The 24,631-nt window shown below is 39.6% G+C and overlaps 1 protein-coding gene across 1 annotated transcript; it reads right to left on the bottom strand.

The window, feature by feature from the left end:
- Window positions 1–7,758: 7,758 nt before the first annotated feature.
- On the bottom strand, window positions 7,759–24,143 carry NUP43 (nucleoporin 43). Its single transcript, XM_048844273.2, has 8 exons — window positions 23,937–24,143; window positions 22,587–22,709; window positions 22,229–22,306; window positions 19,428–19,608; window positions 16,401–16,536; window positions 15,495–15,646; window positions 12,072–12,194; window positions 7,759–8,950 (listed from the first exon to the last, which is right to left on the bottom strand). The coding sequence occupies exons 1-8, from the start codon at window positions 24,054–24,056 to the stop codon at window positions 8,739–8,741; spliced, it is 1,125 nt and encodes a 374-aa protein (XP_048700230.1). The 5' UTR covers window positions 24,057–24,143; the 3' UTR covers window positions 7,759–8,738.
- Window positions 24,144–24,631: the final 488 nt, after the last annotated feature.

Raw genomic sequence — 24,631 nt, forward strand, 5'->3', positions numbered from 1 at the left:
GCTGTGGGTCAGAGCCTGGTGGAATGGGCAGGCCCAGGCTCCCCTACCACTGCCCCATGACCGAGTGGACATTAACCACTAGGCCCCTTGGCCCAAGGACCCTATTACACTGGTCATTAAGGACATTAAATAGTGTAGGGTTAAGAATCGATCCCTGCAGGACTCCACTAGAAACACAGCTGCTCAATGATAATTCCACATTTATAACTACATTTTGAGACCTGTCATTTCGCCAATTTTTAATGTGCTTAATTGGCATCATGTAAATTTTATATGGTTCTAGTTCTTTTGTTTTTAATCAAAATGTTGTGCAGTACCAAGGCCAATATGTTGGAGAAGTCTAAGTATATTACATCAACACTGTTCTCTCTAGCAGCTGGATCACTACTGGAATACTGGTTGCAGTTCTGGTTTCCATATTTCAAAAGGGATATTGAAAAATTGGAGAGGTTGCCAGTCATATCTCCTTTTACAGTTACTTAAAGGCAATCAAAAGTTATTCTTAATAGTGATTTATAGGGTGCATCCAACCATCATCTCTTTATAAGAAGGTAAAAATCAAGATCTAGCATAGGTTAGAGAAATTGAGTACAAAACAGAACTTCTCAGATATAATAAATAGGAAATAAGGCCTTTTCCCAAAACCCCTCCAAAAGCAGGTTTCCCAGATCTACAATAAAGAGATGGTTCAGACAAGTACTGGCTGCACTGCCTGCAGCTCATAAGCTAGGTTTTTAAACAAATGCTGCACATCTGTGTTCTACTGAAAAGTTCAAACTGAGGTTTCATTAAGGCTAAAGGATTTCTCTCAGCAGCCTATAAAATACTAATGAACCTAACACAGCGGAACTGTGTAAGCATCATCACTCTTTGGAATAAAGATTTAAACATCTCAATCAAACCAAAGGCAGTGTTCGAAGCTTTATATTCAAAGCTTCCAGTGCTTCCTAAGGGGACCTGAATTCTTGCTAAGTCATCTTCATGGCCTCTAACTAAGAAGTATACTGTAGTTATATCCATGAGTAATGCTTTCTCTATCATCTCCAGAGAGCTAGAGACTCCATCCCATCCTGACAGATGATGATCTAGCCTCAGTTATTTATGCCTTCATCACTTCTTGGCTAACTAAATCAATGTGATAAACCTGGGCATGAAACCTTCATCTGTTAGGAAACTCCAACTAGTACAGAATGCTGCAGTGTATCTCCTCAGCAACAGTGGCTACTACAAACACATCAAACCAATCCCCCCGTCTACACTGGCTTCCCATTCAATTCCGAATCAAGTTCAAGGTCTCAATCCTTATTTTCAAGGACTTGGACCAGGAGATATAAGACACCACTTAAAACTCCAAGATGAAGACCACTGTTGACAGCTACACTCCTCTGGCACAATGGAACTCTTTATAATTAACATAACCTATGAGAGGCAGAACTTTCTTGGAGGCCAGTCTGAGACTGTAGAGTTCACTCCCCCATGAACTGAGGGCTATCACTAACCTCACCACCACCTTCTTCAATGGCAAGGCAAATTTGACATTGCCTTCTCTAATAAATATAAAGCAACATGAATAGTTACAAAAAAATCCTACCAAAACAAGGTTATTACGTGGGGGCACGAGCTGTCAGCCTCCACCCCAAACCCAACTTTGCCACCAACATTTATAATAGTGTTAAATATATTAAAAAGTGTTTTAAATTTATAAGGGGGTGGGGGGGTGTCACACTCAGTGGCTTGCTACATGAAAGGGTTACCAATATAAAAGTTTGAGAACCACTGGTATAGATAGAATTGACCAATATAGAACAGGAGATGCTGAAAAGTGAGGTTTTTAAAAAACACTTTAAAAAGTCATTATGAATCTGTTCTTTATCAAATATTTAGCTACATAAATGTGTAACTAGGGGTTTCTGGTCTTTTTCCTGGAATTTGGCAGTTAGATTATGACTCCTTTTCAACCTATTGATTTTAGATTTTATCTGTTAATTTTTTTTTCCAAAGCATTTTTAGTCCAATGTTTCCTTCCTCTTATACAATCAAAGGATGCTGTCTTGCTTCTAACAAATGTATATGCTACAGTTCCTTCCCTCTCTATTATTAAGTTCCTTCCATCTCTAGATTGTCTTCCAATGTTTTGAGAAATCAACAAGCAAATGTCAAAGAAACCCCCTAAAATTTCAAACTAGCTAAAATCAGTCATTTGCTGAAGTGAAATATAGTCTCTTTTACTGTTGGCTGTACCAGGACAGGGAAGAGAGGTAGCCTTAAATGTTTATTCCTCTCATATATGTAAATACTTGCTTTAATTCCATTTTTAAGTTCTCACCGACACCAAAACACAAAGTAAGATCTCTCTTTCACATTGGTAGGTATTTGTAAATCAGTAAGTATGCTATTTATAAAAAAATATCAGAATGACAGTTCACTTTTCCGTTGATCAAAACCTAAAAGTTTTCTTCCCACGTGTATTGGACCCTAATTTGGTGGAAGTGAACATTTAACCATGATCAAATCCAAGAACCATATTAAATCACCATTCCCACAAATGGCATTGAAAAGGCCAGGGTCCAGAGACTGGTATCTTTAAGAGATTTGATCGCCTGTCTTGTTTTGCAAAAGAAAGAAAAGGTTGACTGTTGATAATAAAACTACTAATATTGAACCTAACCGGTTTTGTATTGGAATCTCATTTGTTTTAACTAGGGTAATGTCAGAAGACTTGGGCGGAGGGGAGGAAGAGCTGAATCACACCAGGTTTGATCAAGTGGTCTCTTTTCATCTCCTTGTGTGAAGGGAATTGGGATAAGAAAGGGATTGGAAGAGGTGACAAAGTATGAGCTCTGGAAGATGTTAAGTGTCCTGGGGGAGAAGGGACTAAAAACAAAAAAACTAAACCGTTTGACTCACTTATTAAATGTATTATCCTAATTTAAGACATTTTGTACAAATAAAAGGTAGTTATTTTGAACACAAGTTTGAGCTTAGCTTGTGAGGTTTGTTTTGTTGCCAAAACTCTTCAATAGAGTTATTTGCAATTCACTAAATCCTATCTATTATGAATTTAGAGTAGCTTTGTGACTTGATGGTGAATGCAACTTAACATCTAACATAACATCAAAAGTCAAAATCAAAGTACATTTCTTTACCATAGATCATTTAGTCACGCTCACCTTCCAACAGTGAGAAGGGGAAAAGATGTAAAGATCCTTGGAAAAGTAGCTGAGCCAGGGCAGTAATATCCATAGGCTCCCATTTTGCTAACACACAGTCCCAGGTGATCACACGCTACCACTGTAATTACCACTTTCTGGGCCCAAAGATACAAATTCTCTTTCCCCCTCTCACTGATAGTAACCTAAATCTCACCTCCCAAAGCCAGTCTGAATCCCCCCCATCCCCGTGATCATTCATGATAATGGGAAGTATGAGGCTGTTTAGGTGAGAATTCATGTTTTTGTTGATGGTTCAGTCTACCATCTGTGGCAAGTAGGTTGAAGCACAGAAAATGTACTTCATCACTACAATGCATAGGAAAATAACGGATTTTAAAGTGGTTTAAGCATGTTCTGTTCTTTACAGGTGACCAGCAAATTATTTTTGAATTAGAGATATTTGTCCTTTATTTATTTATGTATGAAGGCAGCCTGGCAAACGTTTTCTTAAAATTAGTTTGGCTTTTTTTAACCTTGGAAATATCAGGCGGCATTATTATATTATTAAATATCAGTTTTTGGAAAGCGTAGGGGACAATTTCCTGGCGCAAGTGCTAGAGGAGCCAACTAGGGGGGGCGCTTTTCTTGACCTGCTGCTCACAAACCGGGTAGAATTAGTGAGGGAAGCAAAAGTGGATGGGAATCTGGGAGGCAGTGACCATGAGTTGGTTGAGTTCAGGATTCTGACGCAGGGAAGAAAGGTAAGCAGCAGGATACGGACCCTGGACTTCAGGAAAACAGACTTCGACTCCCTCAGGGGACGGATGGCCAGGATCCCCTGGGGGACTAACTTGAAGGGGAAAGGAGTCCAGGAGAGCTGGCTGTATTTCAAGGAATCCCTGTTGAGGTTACAGGGACAAACCATCCCAATGAGTCGAAAGAATAGTAAATATGGCAGGCGACCAGCTTGGCTTAATGGTGAAATCCTAGCAGATCTTAAACATAAAAAAGAAGCTTACAAGAAGTGGAAGGTTGGACATATGACCAGGGAAGAGTATAAAAATATTGCTCGGGCATGTAGGAATGAAATTAGGAGGGCCAAATCGCACCTGGAGCTGCAGCTAGCGAGAGATGTTAAGAGTAACAAGAAGGGTTTCTTCAGGTATGTTGGCAACAAGAAGAAAGCCAAGGAAAGTGTGGGCCCCTTGCTGAATGAGGGAGGCAACCTAGTGACAGAGGATGTGGAGAAAGCTGATGTACTCAATGCTTTTTTTGCCTCTGTTTTCACTGACAAGGTCAGCTCCCAGACTGCTGCGCTGGGCAACACAAAATGGGGAAGAGATGGCCAGCCCTCTGTGGAGAAAGAGGTGGTTAGGGACCATTTAGAAAAGCTGGATGTGCACAAGTCCATGGGGCCGGACGAGTTGCATCCGAGAGTGCTGAAGGAATTGGCGGCTGTGATTGCAGAGCCATTGGCCATTATCTTTGAAAACTCGTGGCGAACGGGGGAAGTCCCGGATGACTGGAAAAAGGCTAATGTAGTGCCAATCTTTAAAAAAGGGAAGGAGGATGATCCTGGGAACTACAGGCCAGTCAGCCTCACCTCAGTCCCTGGAAAAATCATGGAGCAGGTCCTCAAAGAATCAATCCTGAAGCACTTGCATGAGAGGAAAGTGATCAGGAACAGCCAGCATGGATTCACCAAGGGAAGGTCATGCCTGACTAATCTAATCGCCTTTTATGATGAGATTACTGGTTCTGTGGATGAAGGGAAAGCAGTGGATGTATTGTTTCTTGACTTTAGCAAAGCTTTTGACACGGTCTCCCACAGTATTCTTGTCAGCAAGTTAAGGAAGTATGGGCTGGATGAATGCACTATAAGGTGGGTAGAAAGCTGGCTAGATTGTCGGGCTCAACGGGTAGTGATCAATGGCTCCATGTCTAGTTGGCAGCTGGTATCAAGTGGAATGCCCCAAGGGTCGGTTTTGTTCAATATCTTCATAAATGATCTGGAGGATGGTGTGGATTGCACTCTCAGCAAATTTGCGGATGATACTAAACTGGGAGGAGTGGTAGATACGCTGGAGGGGAGGGATAGGATACAGAAGGACTTAGACAAATTGGAGGATTGGGCCAAAAGAAATCTGATGAGGTTCAATAAGGATAAGTGCAGGGTCCTGCACTTAGGACGGAAGAACCCAATGCACAGCTACAGACTAGGGACCGAATGGCTAGGCAGCAGTTCTGCGGAAAAGGACCTAGGGGTGACAGTGGACAAGAAGCTGGATATGAGCCAGCAGTGTGCCCTTGTTGCCAAGAAGGCCAATGGCATTTTGGGATGTATAAGTAGGGGCATAGCGAGCAGATCGAGGGACGTGATCGTTCCCCTCTATTCGACATTGGTGAGGCCTCATCTGGAGTACTGTGTCCAGTTTTGGGCCCCACACTACAAGAAGGATGTGGATAAATTGGAGAGAGTCCAGCGAAGGGCAACAAAAATGATTAGAGGTCTGGAACACATGACTTATGAGGAGAGGCTGAGGGAGCTGGGATTGTTTAGCCTGCAGAAGAGAAGAATGAGGGGGGATTTGATAGCTGCTTTCAACTACCTGAAAGGGGGTTCCAAAGAAGATGGCTCTAGACTGTTCTCAATGGTAGCAGATGACAGAACGAGGAGTAATGGTCTCAAGTTGCAGTGGGGGAGGTTTAGATTGGATATTAGGAAAAACTTTTTCACTAAGAGGGTGGTGAAACACTGGAATGCGTTACCTAGGGAGGTGGTAGAATCTCCTTCCTTAGAGATTTTTAAGGTAAGGCTTGACAAAGCCCTGGCTGGGATGATTTAACTGGGAATTGGTCCTGCTTCGAGCAGGGGGTTGGACTAGATGACCTTCTGGGGTCCCTTCCAACCCTGATATTCTATGATTCTATGATTAAGAAAGTTATTGGGAGCACTGACCACCTTAATCGTAGGGGCTAGGGTATTGAGTCTAAGACTTCTATTCAAATTATCATTTAAGTTAAATTGTTCTTTTCTGGGGTAAAAAGTTTTGAAAGGTGAATAGAAAATCCTTTTCCCTTCTTGCTGATATTCTCTTCGCCATTTCACTTGTTCTCCAGGCATCAGAGATTTCCAGCTTAGACAGAACCTGAATTCCCATTTTAAGAGAAACAGGCAGAATTTAAAAAACAAAACAAACACTGCCCCCCAAACCCATCTTTCAGCACTTCTTACATCATAGAGAGAACCAAAGAGAACACATCCTCCCCCCCCACCCCTTTCTGTAGGTCACTTTTAAAGAACAGAAAAAGAATGTGCCTTACAGCTTTGCAAGTCAGATCTTTCCTATGTGAAGATGGCAGCTTCTTTTTTAATTAGAATTTAGACATTTAATTTTTTAAGTGATGTATTCTCTCTCCTGTTACGTAGAATACACTCCAGTTTTCCTGTGGTTATTTGGTGGCGGAGAAGCTTACCCTTACACTAGGGTCTCTGTCTGGATTCTAGATTGGTGGTCTTGTCCACCGTTGGGATTTATGAAGATTCATAGCATAGACATACCAAACCAACAAATCGTTTCAACTAATATAAGTACATCTTTTGGAGTAAACTACAACAGCACAAATTATGGTTTATAATGTGCTATTTTGTATAAATTAGGGGTTTGCACCAGTATATAGGTGCAGTGATGTAGATATACTGGTTCAAAAAGAAATAACACACACAGAGCGTAGACAGGACCAACCCTTCAAGAGACATCACCATTTTGAGGTAGCAACACCTAATATGTATGTAATGGATCAAACATAAAAGCATCAGTTGACAAATTAGTTGTCATGATACAGTGAGCCTGATTACTAGGAGTTAATGTTTTACTGTCTCACAACACTTGGCACCTACATAGCTCTTCCTCCACAAAGCTCAAACTTTACAAAAGGTGAATAAAAACCATTAGCCTTACTTTACAGATAAGGAAACTGAAGTAGAGATTACATTACTTGCCCACAACAAAGCACAGGCAGAACTGGGATCTTGGGTCTCCTGATTCTTAGTTTTATCCTGTCAGCCAGTTCATCTTGATTTACAAAATGTTAAGCCTCAAGCATTACTCCCTTAGAAATAAAATTGCAAAGAATGACTTTCCCAGAGCCACAAGGCAAATGAGCAGACTAGAACTCAGATTGTGTGACTTCCTGTCCTGTAGTCTTACCAGCCACGCGATCACTCAGACTGTGCATTGTGTAGCTGAAAGGCTAGCTACTCACCATTGTATCCAGATGAAGATATTCTAGTGTACTCATGGACTGATTGGACTGCAATGGGATTAGAGGGTGCTCTACACATGTGAGAAGTCAAGCTATTAGGGCATAATAACTAAGGTCCCAATCCCACAAGGTAATTTGTGCAGGAGGCCCATGGTTCCAGTGTGGAACCACATTGTGGGACCTTAAACTGGGCATGGTGCATATTAAGATCAACTTCTATCAGTCAATTGTAATACCAAACTAAGCCAAAAATAAGTTGTTTAGCCTCCTACAAAATGGCCATTCAAAATTATCTTTCACTTTATAATAAAAGCTAAGGCATAAGAACGAGTAATCAAAATTCTGGTGGAAAAAATATTTATTAAAAACATTGTAGAAAGGGCTCCTTGTTACAAAAGCTAGTATTGAATAATAATATTGAAAAGTTAGGCGTTTTTATGATAGCTGTTGGGTAACACTTAGATTTAGTACTCCATTAATTTGGACAAAACTCATGACTAAAGCTTTGTCAAAAATTGTTTATCATATGAAATTAACCTTAATAGGATAATGCTTGTCAGATGTCTGTCCAGCACCCATAAAGACTAACTTATAAACAATTTTTTCAACAAATCAGAAGTGTACAGGCACAATGTCCACATCAAATTTTAACGTGCCTATATCAGTGTTGTTAGCATTGTCTTAGATTACTACAGCTTCAAGATTTTTAGACTCTTATGGGACTTAACCATTCACCATTTAAAACAGTCCTTTTTGCATTTCACTTAACTCTGTTTCCCTTTCTAGTTGTCATGCACCAGCATAACAATTGCATTTCTAATAGTGTCTGGGGATCTTTAAATATAAAAATTTCAAATAAAAAAAAGTAATATTTCTTCTTTAAAAGAACATAAGAATCCTAAATTTTGGCCTTGAATGAATACTTTAGTGTTATTACAGTAGCATGAACATGAAGGGACTTCAAAGCTATCGTAACACCCTTAGAACATTTAAAATACAATTTATTTCCCTACTGATTGGTTTTTTTGCTTGCCAAATAAGAAACGCAAAAGGTAGTGGGCAATAAAGAAGGGTGCACTTACATAACATAAGGTAAATGCTATTTCATTCACTGGATGCATAAGCATCAATGGTGATGGAACAGTTCTCAAGAGCCTTATATAGCTTGTTTTCCCTCTGCATTACTAGGACTGCATTAAAGGCCCCTATGTTACAGGCTTCTGTAAAAGATTTCATTTTTAAAAAATTGGAATCCTCAGGACCTTTCCTGCTAGTTCTCAAGGTAGTTAAACTACTTAAGAGTGTCGCTTTAAAGTATATTCAAGCAAAAAGGTGCCTGTTAACATAAATGGCTTCTGCATCAGTACCACATACTAGACAGGGTCCTAAAACATCCAAGCTATTCACAGATAATGTCTGATTTGGAACTAAATTGGTGATCTCCATGCGGTCCTTGGTAGGATTGTTGCTTAGCCAGGCACTTATTACAGACTGGTTAGCAGTGTGTGATAGAAGTGTAGTACTTCTTCCACCTAAACAAAAAACAAACAAAAAAAAAAGAACCAGTTAGCTTTGATTTTATTTACTTTAATTCAGGATTGGGGTGGCATATTAAGCATTCAGCGAAAATGGTGGAATACCAAAGTCTGCGTTTCAGATTGAATTGATTTGATGGGCTTAGATGAGTCTCCAGCGGACCAAAAAATATTTTGCATTATTTAACTGACAGAAGTCAGTCAGAATAGCTAGTTGTTACTAGCTTTTTACCAGATCTCCCCTCAACTGAGAGCTAATGCCATCATAACAGTAAGGAATCACCTTCCTAGGGTACAATGAGAAATAACATATTAACCTCCTGATTAACTAACTTGCACAGATCCAAGCTTGATTTCAGTTTGAAAGAAGTTTGCTTAGAAGGTATTTTCCTATGTTTATTGCTGCTTTAGATTTGTGTTTAAGATACTGATCCAAATCATCCCATCCCATACTCCCCACCCCCCCCAAATTTCCTGTTTATCCTTTACATAGGATACAGCTGGTTTTGACTTTGCTATGGAAAGAAACAGTCACAAATTTCACAAAATCAGAATTATGATTTCATTACAAGATTAAGATTGGAGGAAGAGATAGACTGAGGGAAAAACTATTTGTTTAGAATCCAGGGTATGTAATAGGCAAACCTGGTACAACTGAGAAGCAGAGTGCAACTAGATTTATTATTTAGTCTCAGTTATATCAGCTTTCCCTGATATAGAAATCCCTCAAACCTCTGAGCCCAGGAGAGAGGAGGGTTTACTTCACAAGAAAATCTGAATATTTTCCCTATTTTTAGGTACAGTAATGTTTTGTACTAGAAATTTCCAGTGTATTTTACATCAACACTATGTTGTGAGTTTTGTTTCTACATGGAGGTGGAATTTTGTACTCCAGAAATGAGGACAAGAATGAAAACAGAAGGCAGCAGAATCTGACCTTCTTAGTATTAAGTCTCATTTTTCATTAAAATATGTTTTCCCCTACAATGATTTGTCTATAGGGCTGTCGATTAATTGCAGTTAACTCATGCACTTAACTCAAAAAATTAATCATGATAATTGCAGTTTTAATCACACTATTAAACAGAATATCAATTTAAATGTATTAAATATTTTTGGATTTTTTCTACATTTTCCAATATATTGATTTCAATTACAACACAGAATATAAAGTGTACACTGATCACTTTCTATTATTTTTCATTACAAATATTTTCACTGTAAAAATGATGAAGTAATAGTATTTTTCAATTCACCTCATACATGTACTGTAGTTTGATCTCTATGGTGAAAGTGCAACTTACAAATGTAATTTTTTTGTTGTTACATAATTGCACTCAAAAACAATGTAAAACTTCAGCGCCTACAAGTCCACTCAGCCCTACTTCTTATTCAGCCAATCACTAAGAGAAACATTCGTTTACATTTATGGGAGGCAATGCTTCCTACTTCTTATTTACAATGTCACCTGAAAATGAGAACAGGCATTCACATGTAGCCAGCAATCGCAAGATATTTACATGCCAGATGCACTAAAGATTCATCATGTCCCATCATGCTTCAACCACCATTCCAGAGGACATGCATCCATGCTGATGACAGACTGTGCTCGATAACGATCCAAAGCGGTGTGGACCAACGCACGTTCATTTTCATCATCTGAATCAGATGCCACCGGCAGAAGGTTTTTCTTTTTTGGTGGTTCGGGTTCTGTAGTTTCCGCATCCAAGTGTTGCTCTTTTAAGACTTCTGAAGTCATGCTACACACCTCGTCCCTCTCAGATTTTAGAAGACACTTGAGATTCTTAAGCCTTAGGTCGAGTGCTATATCTATCTTTAGAAATTTCACATTGATATCATCTTTACGTTTTGTCAAATCTGCAGTGAAAGTTCTTAAAACAAACATGTATTGGGTCATCATCCAAGACTGCTAGAACATGAAATATATGGGAGAATGTGGGTAAAACCGCAGGACACTCCCCCAAGGAGTTCAGTCACAAATTTAATTAACACATTTTAATGAGTGTCATCAGCATGTCCTCTGGAATGGTGGTTGAACCATGACGGGATATGATGAATCTTTAGTGCATCTGGCATGTAAATATCTTGCGATTGCTGGCTACATGTGAATGCCTGTTCTCACTTTCAGGTGACGTTGTAAATAAGAAGGAGGAAACATTACCTCCCATAAATGTAAATGAACTTGTTTCTCTTAGCGATTGGCTGAATAAGAAGTAGGGCTGAGTGGACTTATAGGCTCTGAAGTTTTCCATTGTTCTATTTTTGAATGCCTTTTTTTGTACATAATTCTACATTTGTAAGTTCAACTTTCACAATAAAGAGACTGCACTACAGTACTTGTATGAGGTGAACTGAAAAATATTTCTTTTTACAGTGCAAATATTTGTAATAAAAAATATAAAGTGAGCACTGTACACTTTGTATTCTGTGTTGTAATTGAAATTATTATATTTGAAAATGTAGAAAACATCCAAAAATATTTAAATAAACGATATTATATTATTGTTTAATAGCGCGATTAAGTTTTTTAATCGCTTGGCAGCCCTATTTGTCTAGTTTATTAGACAAGCAATTTCCTTCAACAGGTATATAAAAAGTCTTCCATTTAGTCTCTAATATATTTGTCCAGTTAAAAGACAGACAGTTCCCTTATTCATAGTTCAGTTTCCTTATGTACTTATTACAGTATTCCAGAATCTTATCCATACCATTCTTTAAGTCTCCCTCAAGGATATATGCAGTTATATGGCATTTAGTGCCCTTCCAAATCAATAAAGCTATGATTTTTGGAAAGTGAACTGGATTTAGCTGTGAAAATTCTAGGTGTGCCCCTTGACCCATTGTTGGTGAGTGCACTCACATCGGATATGAGGTAATATTTAAGGAAACAAGTGAAAGCCCTGAAATTCTCTTGAAGAGGACCACTAAGACCATCTCTTTCTAATAAGAAATAATTATACTCCCATCTTCAACAGCCCTCAATATAAATGATCAGAGTATGGAATAGTGCCCTCAAGCCAATTAATTAACTACTCTGCATGAACTCAGCCTAAGATCTTCACCTTCCTAAAAGGAAGTTTGCGTCAAAAATACTTACCTTGATGGAAAAAAGATGGCTTTTCTGATACATCTGTGGAGGTATCCCAATGCCAAAGAGAGCCATCTTCAGAACATGTAAATAGGTGATCTGGGTTGGAAGGATGGAAGTGAACTTCCCACACTACAAAAGTCAAGCAATTCATGTTTATTACCCATGATTATATAAACAAATCTATATTAAAATAATATCAAAGAGTTTGATTCTCCAAGAAAACAAGGAAATTCCAAATCAAGGTGTTCAGTGTAACTCCTCACTCAATGTACTGGAGATGAACTAAACTGTCTATAGAGCTTCCATTCTGTCTTAACACCCACCAAACCAAAAACACAAAACAAAATTAAAACCACACAACCCATACACAAAACCCCCACTTCTTTTGCAATCATTTCTCGGTCATTGCAGAGGCACTGGTGCACCTCAGTCCCTCCTATTCTCTGCCTGTGGCACATCAACAACTTGGCCTCCTCGGAGCTGTAATACTTTGGTCTAATTTCAATTGTTGGGTTTAACAGTTGCTGGGTGGTGTTGATAGCCTGTGACATACAGAAGGTCAGGCCAAATGATTTGAGATTCCTTCTGGCCTTAACCTCCATAACTGACTCAACTTTTAACTGTCACTGTTCTAAATAATATCTGAGATTACTTTATTTGAGCATAAGCTTTCGTGAGCTACAGCTCACTTCATCGGATGCTGTAGCTCACGAAAGCTTATGCTCAAATAAATTGGTTAGTCTCTAAGGTGCCACAAGTACTCCTTTTCTTTTTGCAAATACAGACTAACACAGCTGCTACTCTAAAACCTGAGATTACTTTATTTGAAAGACTAAAGAATTTTCTCCCTGGTTTATATTGTGCATCATGTATACCCAGTTTCACTGTTTCCCCTGGTTTTGTGGGTCTCTTCTCCTATCTGAAGTTGAATCATCTATTCTACTCCCAGCAATGTGCTAGGTGCCTCATAAAACAAGGCAAAAAGGTCCCCGTCTTGAAGAATTTACAATCTAAATTTAGATAGACAAAAAACAAACAAGAAGGGGAAAGGACACAAAAATAGGAATGCATTAACTAAGCTATATACACTTCATAAGACTGTACACTTTCCTCCATTCACCTTAATGTTTAAGTTACCTGTGTCCTGCCACACCAAAATTCAATTTGCTTACTTAAAAGTGGAATATATTTTAAAACCCATTTGTATTAGAAGAGAACCCATACTATTGTATCAACTTTCATGAAGTGTCACACATGAAATGTTAGAAAACAAATGCAAGATACAGTAAAATCTCATTAGTTTGCACCAATGGGGGAAATCCAGTGCAAGTTAATGAATGCCAGGACAGGGCAGATGTAAGCGAGAAATAACGCTACTATACTTGCATAATCTTTTCTTGTTATTGAGATCAGTGGTAAGACAAAGACCACCAGAGCCAGGTTATCTAGCCAGTACTCACTGTAGCTCAGATGGAGTTGTGGAAGAGATCATAGAATCATAGAATATCAGGGTTGGAAGGGACCCCAGAAGGTCATCTAGTCCAACCCCCTGCTCGAAGCAGGACCAATTCCCAGTTAAATCATCCCAGCCAGGGCTTTGCAAGCCTGACCTTAAAAACCTCTAAGGAAGGAGATTCTACCACCTCCCTAGGTAACGCATTCCAGTTTCACCACCCTCATAGTGAAAAAGTTTTTCCTAATATCCAATCTAAACCTCCCCCACTACAACTTGAGACCATTACTCCTCGTTCTGTCATCTGCTAAAAGATGCTAGTAGGCTTCTGTGGGGTGGACCATCAGAAGCCAAGAACTGGACTACTGTCTTTCTAAAAGGTGCACAGGCATAAACCTGATACTTTCACAATCTGCACACTAACTCCCTCTTTACTTATTGCCCCCAAGAGGGCTGTTGGAGCAGCATAGACCAACCTGACCGTACCCTCCGACTCATCAACACTTTTGTATCCGTCTCCCATACTTGACAGCATGCAATCTTATTAGCCAGTAGATTTAATATCACATGCATCACTCTACCCACAGCTAGAACCTGGCTAATATATCAATAAGCAAGCCCCCAAAGTTATGGTTAGTGTGAATTTTTGGGCAAAGTTATACGTTCAATGCAATGGATATACAGAAAACTGGTAGCTTTTCCCCTGCCTCACCCCATTCAAATTAAGAAGCTGAGTGTAATAAGTGTACATTTTCCCCTGTAAGTCAGTGGTTCTCAAACTTTTCTTTTTCGCGGACCACTTGAAAATTGCTGAGGGTCTCGGTAGACCACTTAATGATCTTTCTAAATGTTATTTGTACCGTTAGCTATTGTAAAGCACTTTGGATAAAAGCGCTATATTTTAAAAAAACAACAATAATTAATGTTTGTTTTGTTCTACAAAGAAAGGAGGGCCATCTCTCCCTGGCAGCTGCAGCCCTGGGGCTGGGGAAAGTCACTTCTTCCTCTGGCCGCCACAGCCCTGCAAGTCCCTAATTCCCCCCACCCCTCTCTTCTTACCCCCTATTCCTCCCAAGGCTGCCACCTCACATGTACTTCTTTTCCAGGGTCCAGACACCTAATTAGTGGAGCCACACCTGCACAGCTCCACTAATTAGGTGGGTGGTCCTTCATTCTCTTGTGTAGCCGCCCAGGCGCGCACCTTCGAGGGAACTATCCGCAAACCACCTGAATGGACCACAGTTTGAGAACCTCTGCCGTCTAAGTTGACATTTAGACGTAAAAGGCAACGTTCTCAAAAATCTTCCGTCCCACTGAAAGTCAATGGGACTTATGATCTTAAATGACGTAGGTGCTTTTGAAAATTTTACCCCAAATCTTTAAATACATTTCTGCAACTCTCAAGGAATATTTCCAGCACAATGTTGTGAAAAAGAGCTACTCCCTCATAGTTAATGCTCTCAGAATTGCCAGTAGAAGTGGTTATGTTTCATCATTTGAGGGTACATCCCAACCACAAAAACGAACGGAAAAAACCTATCCCAAAGAATATTTTTAGAAACTATTTTTTTAAGTTTCTCTCTTGACTCAGTTGCACATTTTCAAATTTGTCAATTACTATAATCCTGCTCTCGGTGCTTATGTGATTCCTATCAAATGTTAATAGATGTTACACGAGCAAAGGACCACCAATATGCAATTCTTATAGAAACACACAGAGCAATATATGTTTAAAGGCATTATAAGATGCATTAGACAAAACACAAACCACTTGCTCAATTCTATTTCTTGATTGACTAGACTTTTAGTTAGCCATAACATACAACATTAACCAGCTCCTGTTAGACAAAGAATAAGCCTGGAAGCAAACTGTGTCGATGAACGCACATTTAGTAGCTATAACACAAAAAAGCAGTGTTTAAATATTTCTGGACAAGATTTGGAGATACAATATCTGTTTCTCTTTAGGTTCTTACTTTCAGCTTCATGAGCATTGAGCAGGGACACTGGCATGCTGCCTTGTCTAACATCCCAGATACTCAACATTCCATCTTGGCCACCTGTAGCTACAATATGCTGCTGGTTGGGATGCCTGTCAACACAGTGTAGTGGAATTCTGTCACCTGTCCTGTGAAGAGGGGGAAAACAAAAATAATTTCCTGTTCAAACCATTTTTCCCTCCCAAAGTATTATACTGTTGATCATAATTAATATAATTACCAATTTTGATGTATAATTACCAGGAGTATCTTACTACTGAGGCTAGAACAATTTAACACCCACTGGAACTTGTTTTTTTTATTAAGTTATTGACCACTAATTAGACAGGCACCAGGCTCTGTACCTTGCGGTTTATTATTGACCACCTACAAAAGCTTAATAAATATTTCACTAGAAGTGTAAGGGTGCTTTGTGGTAAGAAGTACAGATAAACTTATATTTACAAAGGGTTGTTACACGTCCATTCCTAATTCCAATTCTAACACACAATAGGCTGCAAAGGGAGTTTTAGTCACTCACCCACTAGATAAGCCTGATTCTCCATTGACATCAGTGGGATTCTGATCAGGCCCTATATTTCAATTTCTTACCTACCTCACAAAGCACAGGGAATTAGTGTTCTTAAAGCACTCTGAAGGCTAAAAGTACCAAGTGTTACACAATGCTGTTTTCCTAACCAGAAATCTACTGTATTCAGAGGAGATGGGAGAAAAATTTCTATAGATGTAAACACTGCAGTTCTCCAATTACAATATCCAAATTCAATTATGTATCACCTGTTATCAAGAAAGTATAGTCCAAGAGATTTATATGCAATAGATTTTGTTTTCTTGTTTAAGATGTCTTTACTGGAAAATACAAGCTGAAAATAAAAAGCTTACAAGGAAAATATTTGAGATGGCTCGTTTCTTTGCTGTCTGAAGTCCCATATTTTTAACTGTCCAATTGAATTTACTGTCAAAATCTCAGTTGTGCGAAGGAAAGTCACTGCATGGAGTGTACTGCTATCTGCGTTTTCTGCGAGAGGAAGAGATTAGGAAAATATTGATTAAACAACAAATGTTTCAAACTAAGTGCTTGCACTATTAACATCTATTTTCATTTTATCTGTCAAAAACCCATGGTCTGCAGATTAAACTTCACCAGTTTTCAAAGCAGCTGCTCTTGAAACTCACTGCTAAGAACATCCTTCCTCCCCCTTTATATATAATAGAGTTTTCCAATATGCTCTAGCTTCCTCTATGTCCACAATGTGTTTGTATTGATACACCATCTCCCTAAGTCTATCGAGGAAGCCATTTCCCTAACCTGAATTCCCTACTATGAGTTTGTTTAAACAAAGTTATTGAACCAGATTTTTAATTTTATTTTTACTGGGTTTATAAAAAATTAAGTAATACTTGAAGGTACATAGGAAAAGATATGCATGCTCTACAGACCATCTAGTTTGTTACTGACAGTCATGTTATTGGTCTGTGCTTTATAAATTGAATTATTTTAGAAGAATCAGATCTAATTTTTGACTTGGGAAGATTTACTACAAGTGGTTGACAAAAGGAAGTCATTTAGTCAGTGTTTGTGGCATGCGCCATTGCTTTGCAACAGACCTTTTCAAAAAGGATATATTGTATATCCCAAGTCCATTGTTTCACAACTGGAGGCTGTGAAGCTTTTCATAGTGTGATTCTGTGTTCCATAAGAGCCACAACTCCAGCTACTTTGATAAATTAAGCAGCTGTCTACAAAAGGATTTCAGTGCCATTTCATCAATCTTTACCAATAGGTGACTTATTATTCAATCACCACCACCTACAGGATGCCCATCCAGCAGGTCATCTGTCCTTCAATAGGTCTTCTCTACAAAAGCACCGCCCACTATTGTTAACCCCATAGTTAGGGTTAAAAATATTTGTTTTTCATTAAAATATTTCAAGAGTGCTTTACGAACACCATCATTTACCTTCAGAGATGAAAGCCAAGTCTAGCAGCATTTGGTCACTCTTTTGGAGTTTAGAAGACAGTGCCTTAATTGACTGACTTACGCTATGTGTCCTTATTAACTTATGTTTTCTGTATTGCTCATACTTTGTTTTTTACTGTAATGGAATATTGTGTATAAAAGGTGTACTGGTCTCCTTTTTAGATGCTTTTGCATTGTACTTGTTAATTCATGCTTAAGATGAAACGAAAATTCTTCAGGAGGTATCCCTATTTTTCTTTTATGGAGATTACCTGAATTGTATAGCTATCATGTTAAGCATGCATTTAAATGAATGTGTTCTTTTGTGTTCAACTGAGAGTAGACAACCAGAGAATATTCTTTAAAAGTGAACTAGACTACAGTTTGTGCATACTGCACAAACACAGGAAAGGCCAATTCCATTAAAACTTCAGCATATACTAACTACAAGAAGAATTTAGAAAGTTTGCACCCTTTTAGCATGACTTAATATCTGCCTTTTATATATTTACATAGACTTCCCCTCTAGTTTTTCTTCTGAAGATAGTAGCTTTGCAATCTATTCAATCAGAAATAGAGAGGAATTACATTCCTGAACAATGTGCTTATTCATAAATAAATTAGAACAGCAGTTAGCACAGTTGCCCAATTGAAGTTTATTAAGTTCAACTTCAATTGCATATTAATTTAGTGTGTATTTCACTTTGAAATTTCACTGAAGGCTATTTCTTATAGGGAACCCCATCTTGAGACCATTCCGATATATCCTCTCATTTCCCCTATCCATACTAGAGAAGCAAGTTTTGCTCGTCCACTGAGTGTCACTTAAGACAAGTTTCACTGACAAGGAAATTTGTCCATACAGTCTAAACAAAAAATACATTCTGGCACATTATTTCTTTTCCCCACATACTCTGTCTCTTTATAAAAAACTATTTCCCTTTTATTTCTATTTCCCTATTATTCCCTTTTGTGTTCTGATGTATATTAAGTGCATGCCCTGCAGCAGAACTTACTGCAAATTGTCATAATTTAGCACTTTACTATTTAGCATATATTGGACATATTAGCTAAACAGTAAATTCCCCTTTTATTAGGAATTAGTGGTAAATAATCCTATATCTATATTTCAGTTTTTTTTAACAGTAAGATTTTTTTAAGTGTGCAGAATTTATGTGGGTTAAATCATCTGAACAAAACAATTACACGTTTAATATGATGTCTGTTATAAATCGTCACCCTGTCTCGTGTTCCATAGCAGAGACAGAAATAGAATTCTCGGTCTAGAAGAGATTAAAAATCTCTTACAGGAATTCCCAACGGAACATTACCATCCCCATCACATATTTTTAGGATACATCTTGTATATTTCTATAGTGTCTTTCACATAAGACGATCCCAAAAACACTTTGCCCATTAGCTTACTCATTATAGTTTGGATTCCTTCATCTACCAAAAATGCAACTACATCTGGGGTGAATCACAACAGCTGTTTAACAGTGCAATTTCAGATAAAAAGTGAAACATACCACGTCCAGCTGGAACTGACTGGGAAGTAAAAGAATGTTATCAACTTAACAAAAAAAAAACCTGAAAATATTTTTAGATACCATTTAAGTGGGGGACTTACTCAATATTACTGTAACAGAAAGATTAGAGAAACATTTCTTTTTCAGTTTGTTTACTTTGTAAATTTCACTTCTTATATGGTTGTTTCTTTTGTGTGAATGGGGTTTTCCCCACAGACAGAAAATGTAATTGCAAAACCAGAGAAAATGGCAAGAGAACTGAAGGACCAATATAGTACCAGAAGCTAATTTTTTTAATTTATAGTGTTCCTTTAGGTAGACATAAAACAAAAACATTCCTACATTTTTGGTCTGTCACCTGATGAGTAGAGACTGAAATTCTTTAGACCACATTTGTTAAAAAGGATTATTTGGCCTACCTATAGTTCTCACAGCCTCCCTGTGGTCAGCTCTGAAAAGATTTATTCGACCATCTTCTCCAACAGTGACAATTTCTGGGTTGTTGCAGATGACCCCTGTACATGACGCTCCACCATAGAAAGGTGTATCTGGATCCACATGGTAATGGGCCCTCTCCCATTGTTGGTTTACAGATAAAGTCTAAGAAGTAAAGAGGAGAATTTATCAATAGTACTAACCAACAATCCTGTGACGCTGTTAGAGACCAAAGCTTCTGAAATATTTAAAGAAGTTGGATCAGAAACTAGTTCTGATACAACCAGGGCACACACTACATTATTTCAAGGGTTGTTCACATCATTACAGATCAGATCTGTCATTCCCCTTTAATCCCCAATGCACAACCCTGCATTGCAGCCACTATCCTTCTGGGCATGATGGACCAGACCAAGCTCTCTTCTCAGCTTCATCACTGGAGCTTCCTAACAGGGACATGTTGAATAGCAATAGCTCTAGAAAGCGTAAGAATCCTGCCAGACAAGAAACTGAATCGATTTACATATTTATTTTTATGATCAGAGACATGTATTTCAACACAGTGATATTTATCAGGGATATAGGGTCTTCATGAGGTCTGGATACTGAGCATAGACTTTTGAGATCAAATAATTGGTTTATGGCAGTAAAGAAGTCAATTTATTGCCAAAAAACCCTCTCTCATTTAGTTGTTCTCAGAACTACACAATAAAGTAAAACAAATACTGAAAGTTAATTTACGGGTGGAACTGTAGAGTTCTCAGATATTGCCTGTCTTTCTATCAGACAGCATGTTCATCAGGAAATAAATCCAACAGTTACGAAACATCCTGTTTAGCTAAGTGTGTACTTGCTTTATAAATTCAGGTTATATCTAAGTTCTAGACTCATACATGTTCTCTTTAAAAACAAAACAAACAAAAACAACAAATAGGCCAATATTCTTTCAGAAATATGGCAACTACTACACGAATCAAGTAACATACCATTGTAACTTTTATATATGCATAAACATTCAATGAACAGACTATTTGCTGACATATTCATGAAAGGAAGGAGTCTGTCTAGAACAGAGATGGGCAAACTACATCCCGTGGAACCCTCCTGCCCAGCCTCTGAGCTCCTGGCCCAGGAGTCTAGCCCGGGCCCTTGCCCCGCAGCCTCAGCACACCATTCTGCCGGTGTATCTAGTGTAGTGCTCCATGTAGGAATGTGCTACTGATAGCAGTTATGGAGAGCAATTTACTACACTACACCAGTGCAACGCTCTGGGCAGCCAGCCACCAGTGCTCTGCGGTAAGGGGCCAGGGGGTGTTGGATAGAGGGCAGGGGAGTTCGAGGTGGTGGTCAGGGGGCGGGGGTGTGGATGGTGTCGGGGAACGGGGGTGGGGGGTTGGATGGGGTGGTGGGGGGCAGCACAGCCACCTCTAACCTGCCCTCCATACAATTTCTGAAATCCAATGTGGCCCTCAGGCCAAAAAGTTTGCCCGCTCCTGGTCTAGAACATGGCTCTTCATATAATCCTACATGAGTCATCTGTCAGACAACCGTAAGGTCCGCTGGATTGGTTTAGATGAAATAAAGGGCCCAAAGATGTTAACATGACCCAGTCACTATTCAACACCAAACAGTACTAAACAAGGCCTGGAGTTTTGGTATACATACACCAGCTTAGTACCATGGCAAACACACCATTAAAAATCCTTTTAACCTTTTATTAAAAGATACATGAGACAGAAAAACAGTTAAAGCATTTGAAATGTAAAGTATTAAGTAAGGATTTTATTTTAACAAGCTTTCTTGCTCCCTTTCCTTTTAACTGGAGAAAGGAAAACCCCCTTCTTTGACAGTCTCTTATATGGTATTAAAAACTGTAATAACTTCCCTTTTGGGGGAAAAGAAAAGAAGCTGGTTAAAATGGTCTGAACTGTCGTTGCTGCTGTTGTTCAAGTCCAAAACTTTCAGGGAAAAAAGAAGAGGTTAATTGAGATGAGCTGCAGCGGTTGTCAAAGTCCAATCCCATTTCATTCTAGGTAGGGTTTGGGATTCAGCTAGAACTGAGTGAGGTGGTGTTGTCATCAGTATTCTTCTCTTTGGCTTGGTCTGATCAGAACATCCCTCAGGTTTAGGACAAAAAAGTTCCAGAGTGCAGAAGACAGTTGGGGGTGACAGCCATGATGGTGGAGCTTGCTCCAGTTGCCGTCATCTGTTTTTATTTTTGTTTTTTCCACACAAAAAATTCTCTTTTAATGACCCAAAAAGGGAACAATCGGTGGAATACCCCATTCCCTCATTATTTTGTTTATTAATTAGACTTAGTATTTGACACACCATTTTTGGATTAACAACTTTTGGCTTTACATTCTGTGTTGAACATAATTCAAAGATTGTGTTAAAATTATACTTGTTAACTTGTCCTTTTTGTTTAGACTAATTTAGTTATGCTATCTGCTTTTTATATCTTTTCCTATTACCATTTGTTATTATGGGTTATTGCAATCTCTTATGAACGTATGCATACTTTCTACAATAAAGTTCACAATTTAGGTAAATGTGTAAGCCCAGTTGTTACTACAGGTCCATTTATATAAGTACTATCTGACTATTCTCCATATTTTAAAAATTAGCCTAATTCTTGCTTTACAGATTTTAGTACTCATGAGTTCATTTGCTTCACGTTTTGATAGTTCTTAGAAGTCATGTCTGTTAACACTGAAATGATTTGTACTATAAGCAAGGAGCAGCTGAAACCAAGTGCAAGTTATGTCTACAGCAAGTTATTTACCTGATTATTTTGATGGTGACGGAAAATTGTTACATTTCCTGTTGATGAAGCAGCTACAATTCTTTCCTGGTCAAAAAACTAAGAAGAAATATTTTAAGCTTGCTACAGTTTGAGGACATTATCACAGAAACACAAGTGATTTGAATTTGCAGCAGTCTTACTCATTGTTAGATAATCTCAGAATGTACACATGCAAAAACTGATGTTTGGAAATTGATTTACACAATAACCCCCAGGAAGAAATTATTTCATTCTCAATATTCTGATATTCTATTGATACTTAAAATTTTCTTAAAAAGTGGTGTTAAATCCTTATTAAAAAAAGAAAAACAACAGCCATTGAATATAACTATTTTACCTGCATGTCCATAACATCACCATGGTGTCTGATATCGCATAACAGCTGTGGTTCTCCTTGATACTCCCCATTGGGACCCAAACTTCCAAAGTCTCCAACAGACCAAACAGAGATCTTGTTTTCCTGTATGACAAGAGTGAAGCTAGCTTATTTTAAAATATTTTAAGACACTCTTGTCAATAAGTCAGCTGAGACAAGGTGGGTGAGAACATTTTTATTGGACTAAATTCTGTTGGTAAAAGAAACAAGCTTGTCTTTTTGAGCAAGTTGGTCCAATAAAAGATATTACCTCATCCACCTTCTCTCTCGAATATCCTGGGACCAACAAACACATCTACAGCTATGCCAGAAACAATAAGTCAGCTCAACTTTTTCTCTCTTCCCAAAGAGACTACCTTGGGAAAATAAACAAGCTGACGTATTTTCATAGAGGTAGATTAAATACATTCAAAGCACCTGGAGAAAATTAACATACCATAATTTTTTTGTACTTACACAGCTTATTAATCCTGCAAAATGCTAAGCAATTAATGGAATCTACATAACCAGTTAAATGTAGCTCTCTCTAAGGAGAAGAGAGCCAATCAACCAGCACACACCAAAAGGAAGAGGAATTTTTGGTCGTGGAACTAGGCAAAGAAACAAACACACAGTGTCCAGCAAGGAGCTTTAGCCTTCATGAAGAGAAACCAGGAGCTTAGTTCTTAAAACCTCACACAACTCGATGTATGGTGCTCAATTTATTGAACTGAGAAAGATGAACGTCTCTGTTCAACCTACCAGGAATTGAAAATACTGAATGCATCCGATGAAGTGAGCTGTAGCTCACGAAAGCTTATGCTCAAATACATCTGTTAGCCTCTAAGGTGGCACAAGTCCTCCTTTTCTTTTTGCGGATACAGACTAACGCGGTTGCTACTCTGAAACCTGAAAATACACAGAGAACCACGCCGGCCCCGGCGCAGGAGGCTTCGAGGAGGTCCCAGCGCTTCAGCACCAGAGGCAGCGCCAGCGCCAGCGCCCCCCCCCCCCCCGCAGCGTGGTGAGGCGGAGGGTCCGGGCACAGCTCTGAGGGTGGGGGACCCGCTGGGCACCGCCGCAGCATGAGGCGCAGCACCCCGCGGCTTGTACCGCTGTTACACACTCGCGCCGCTCGGCCGCCTCTCAGCCTGCCCGGGGGGGGGGGGGCAATAAAGGGCGCGAGCCAGGCAGAGCCGAGCGAGCCACACGTTCGAGTAACGGCCACAGGAACTGGGGCCCGGCCACACGGGCAGGGGCGCGGCAGCAGCACGAGCCGGGGCGGGAGGGGATTTGGGGGCGCAGCGCGCGGGGCTGCCCCGGGGCCGATACCTCGTTGTCCCAGGAGCCGGTAGCGAAGAGCTCGGGCGGCTGCAGGGCGGCAGCGGGCACCGGCCGCCAGCGAGTCTTACTGATCTTCTGGGACACGAACTTGGCGGAAAAATCCTCCATGACGGCAGCAGCGAGAGACACCAGCACTACGGAGCGGTAACCAGCTTCGACCGCGGCACCCCGATGGGCTCCCGCCCCTTCCTCCCCAAACAGTCTCGCGGATTGGCTGAAGCCGCCCGGTAGACGGCGGCTGCGGAAGGACAAACCTCCTCCGCGGTGGCTGCTGCGCTCAGACGCGGGCGGGAACTGCTGGGGTGGGGGGAGATGAAACGTTGCCTGGGGGCGGGGCCGCGCTGTCAGTCCTGCCTGCTTCCCGAGACAGGTTCGTGCGCCTGTGTCACTTTGCACTGATAGCGCATCCAAACCCAAACACGGCTGCACAAAAATCTCAAACAGGATCCCGCTGTCCACATTTACGGTGTAGGGTGCCAGATCTGGATCTGCTGATTAGCCAGTAATACCCAACACTTCATTAGAGAAAAGCATAGATAGCCCTTGGAGAAAAAGGAAGGGCCGGTTTCACAGCTGCACTTCAACTGTCAGGTCAACATTTTCAGAAGAGTGCGTTGGTGTAAAGGTCAACAATGCAGACAGAGCTTAGCACTACGAAGTCCAACACTGTTATCATACTAAAT

The sequence above is a fragment of the Caretta caretta genome, chromosome 3 (genome assembly GCF_965140235.1).
Source record: "Caretta caretta isolate rCarCar2 chromosome 3, rCarCar1.hap1, whole genome shotgun sequence".
In the NCBI taxonomy this organism is placed as follows: Eukaryota; Metazoa; Chordata; order Testudines; family Cheloniidae; genus Caretta; species Caretta caretta.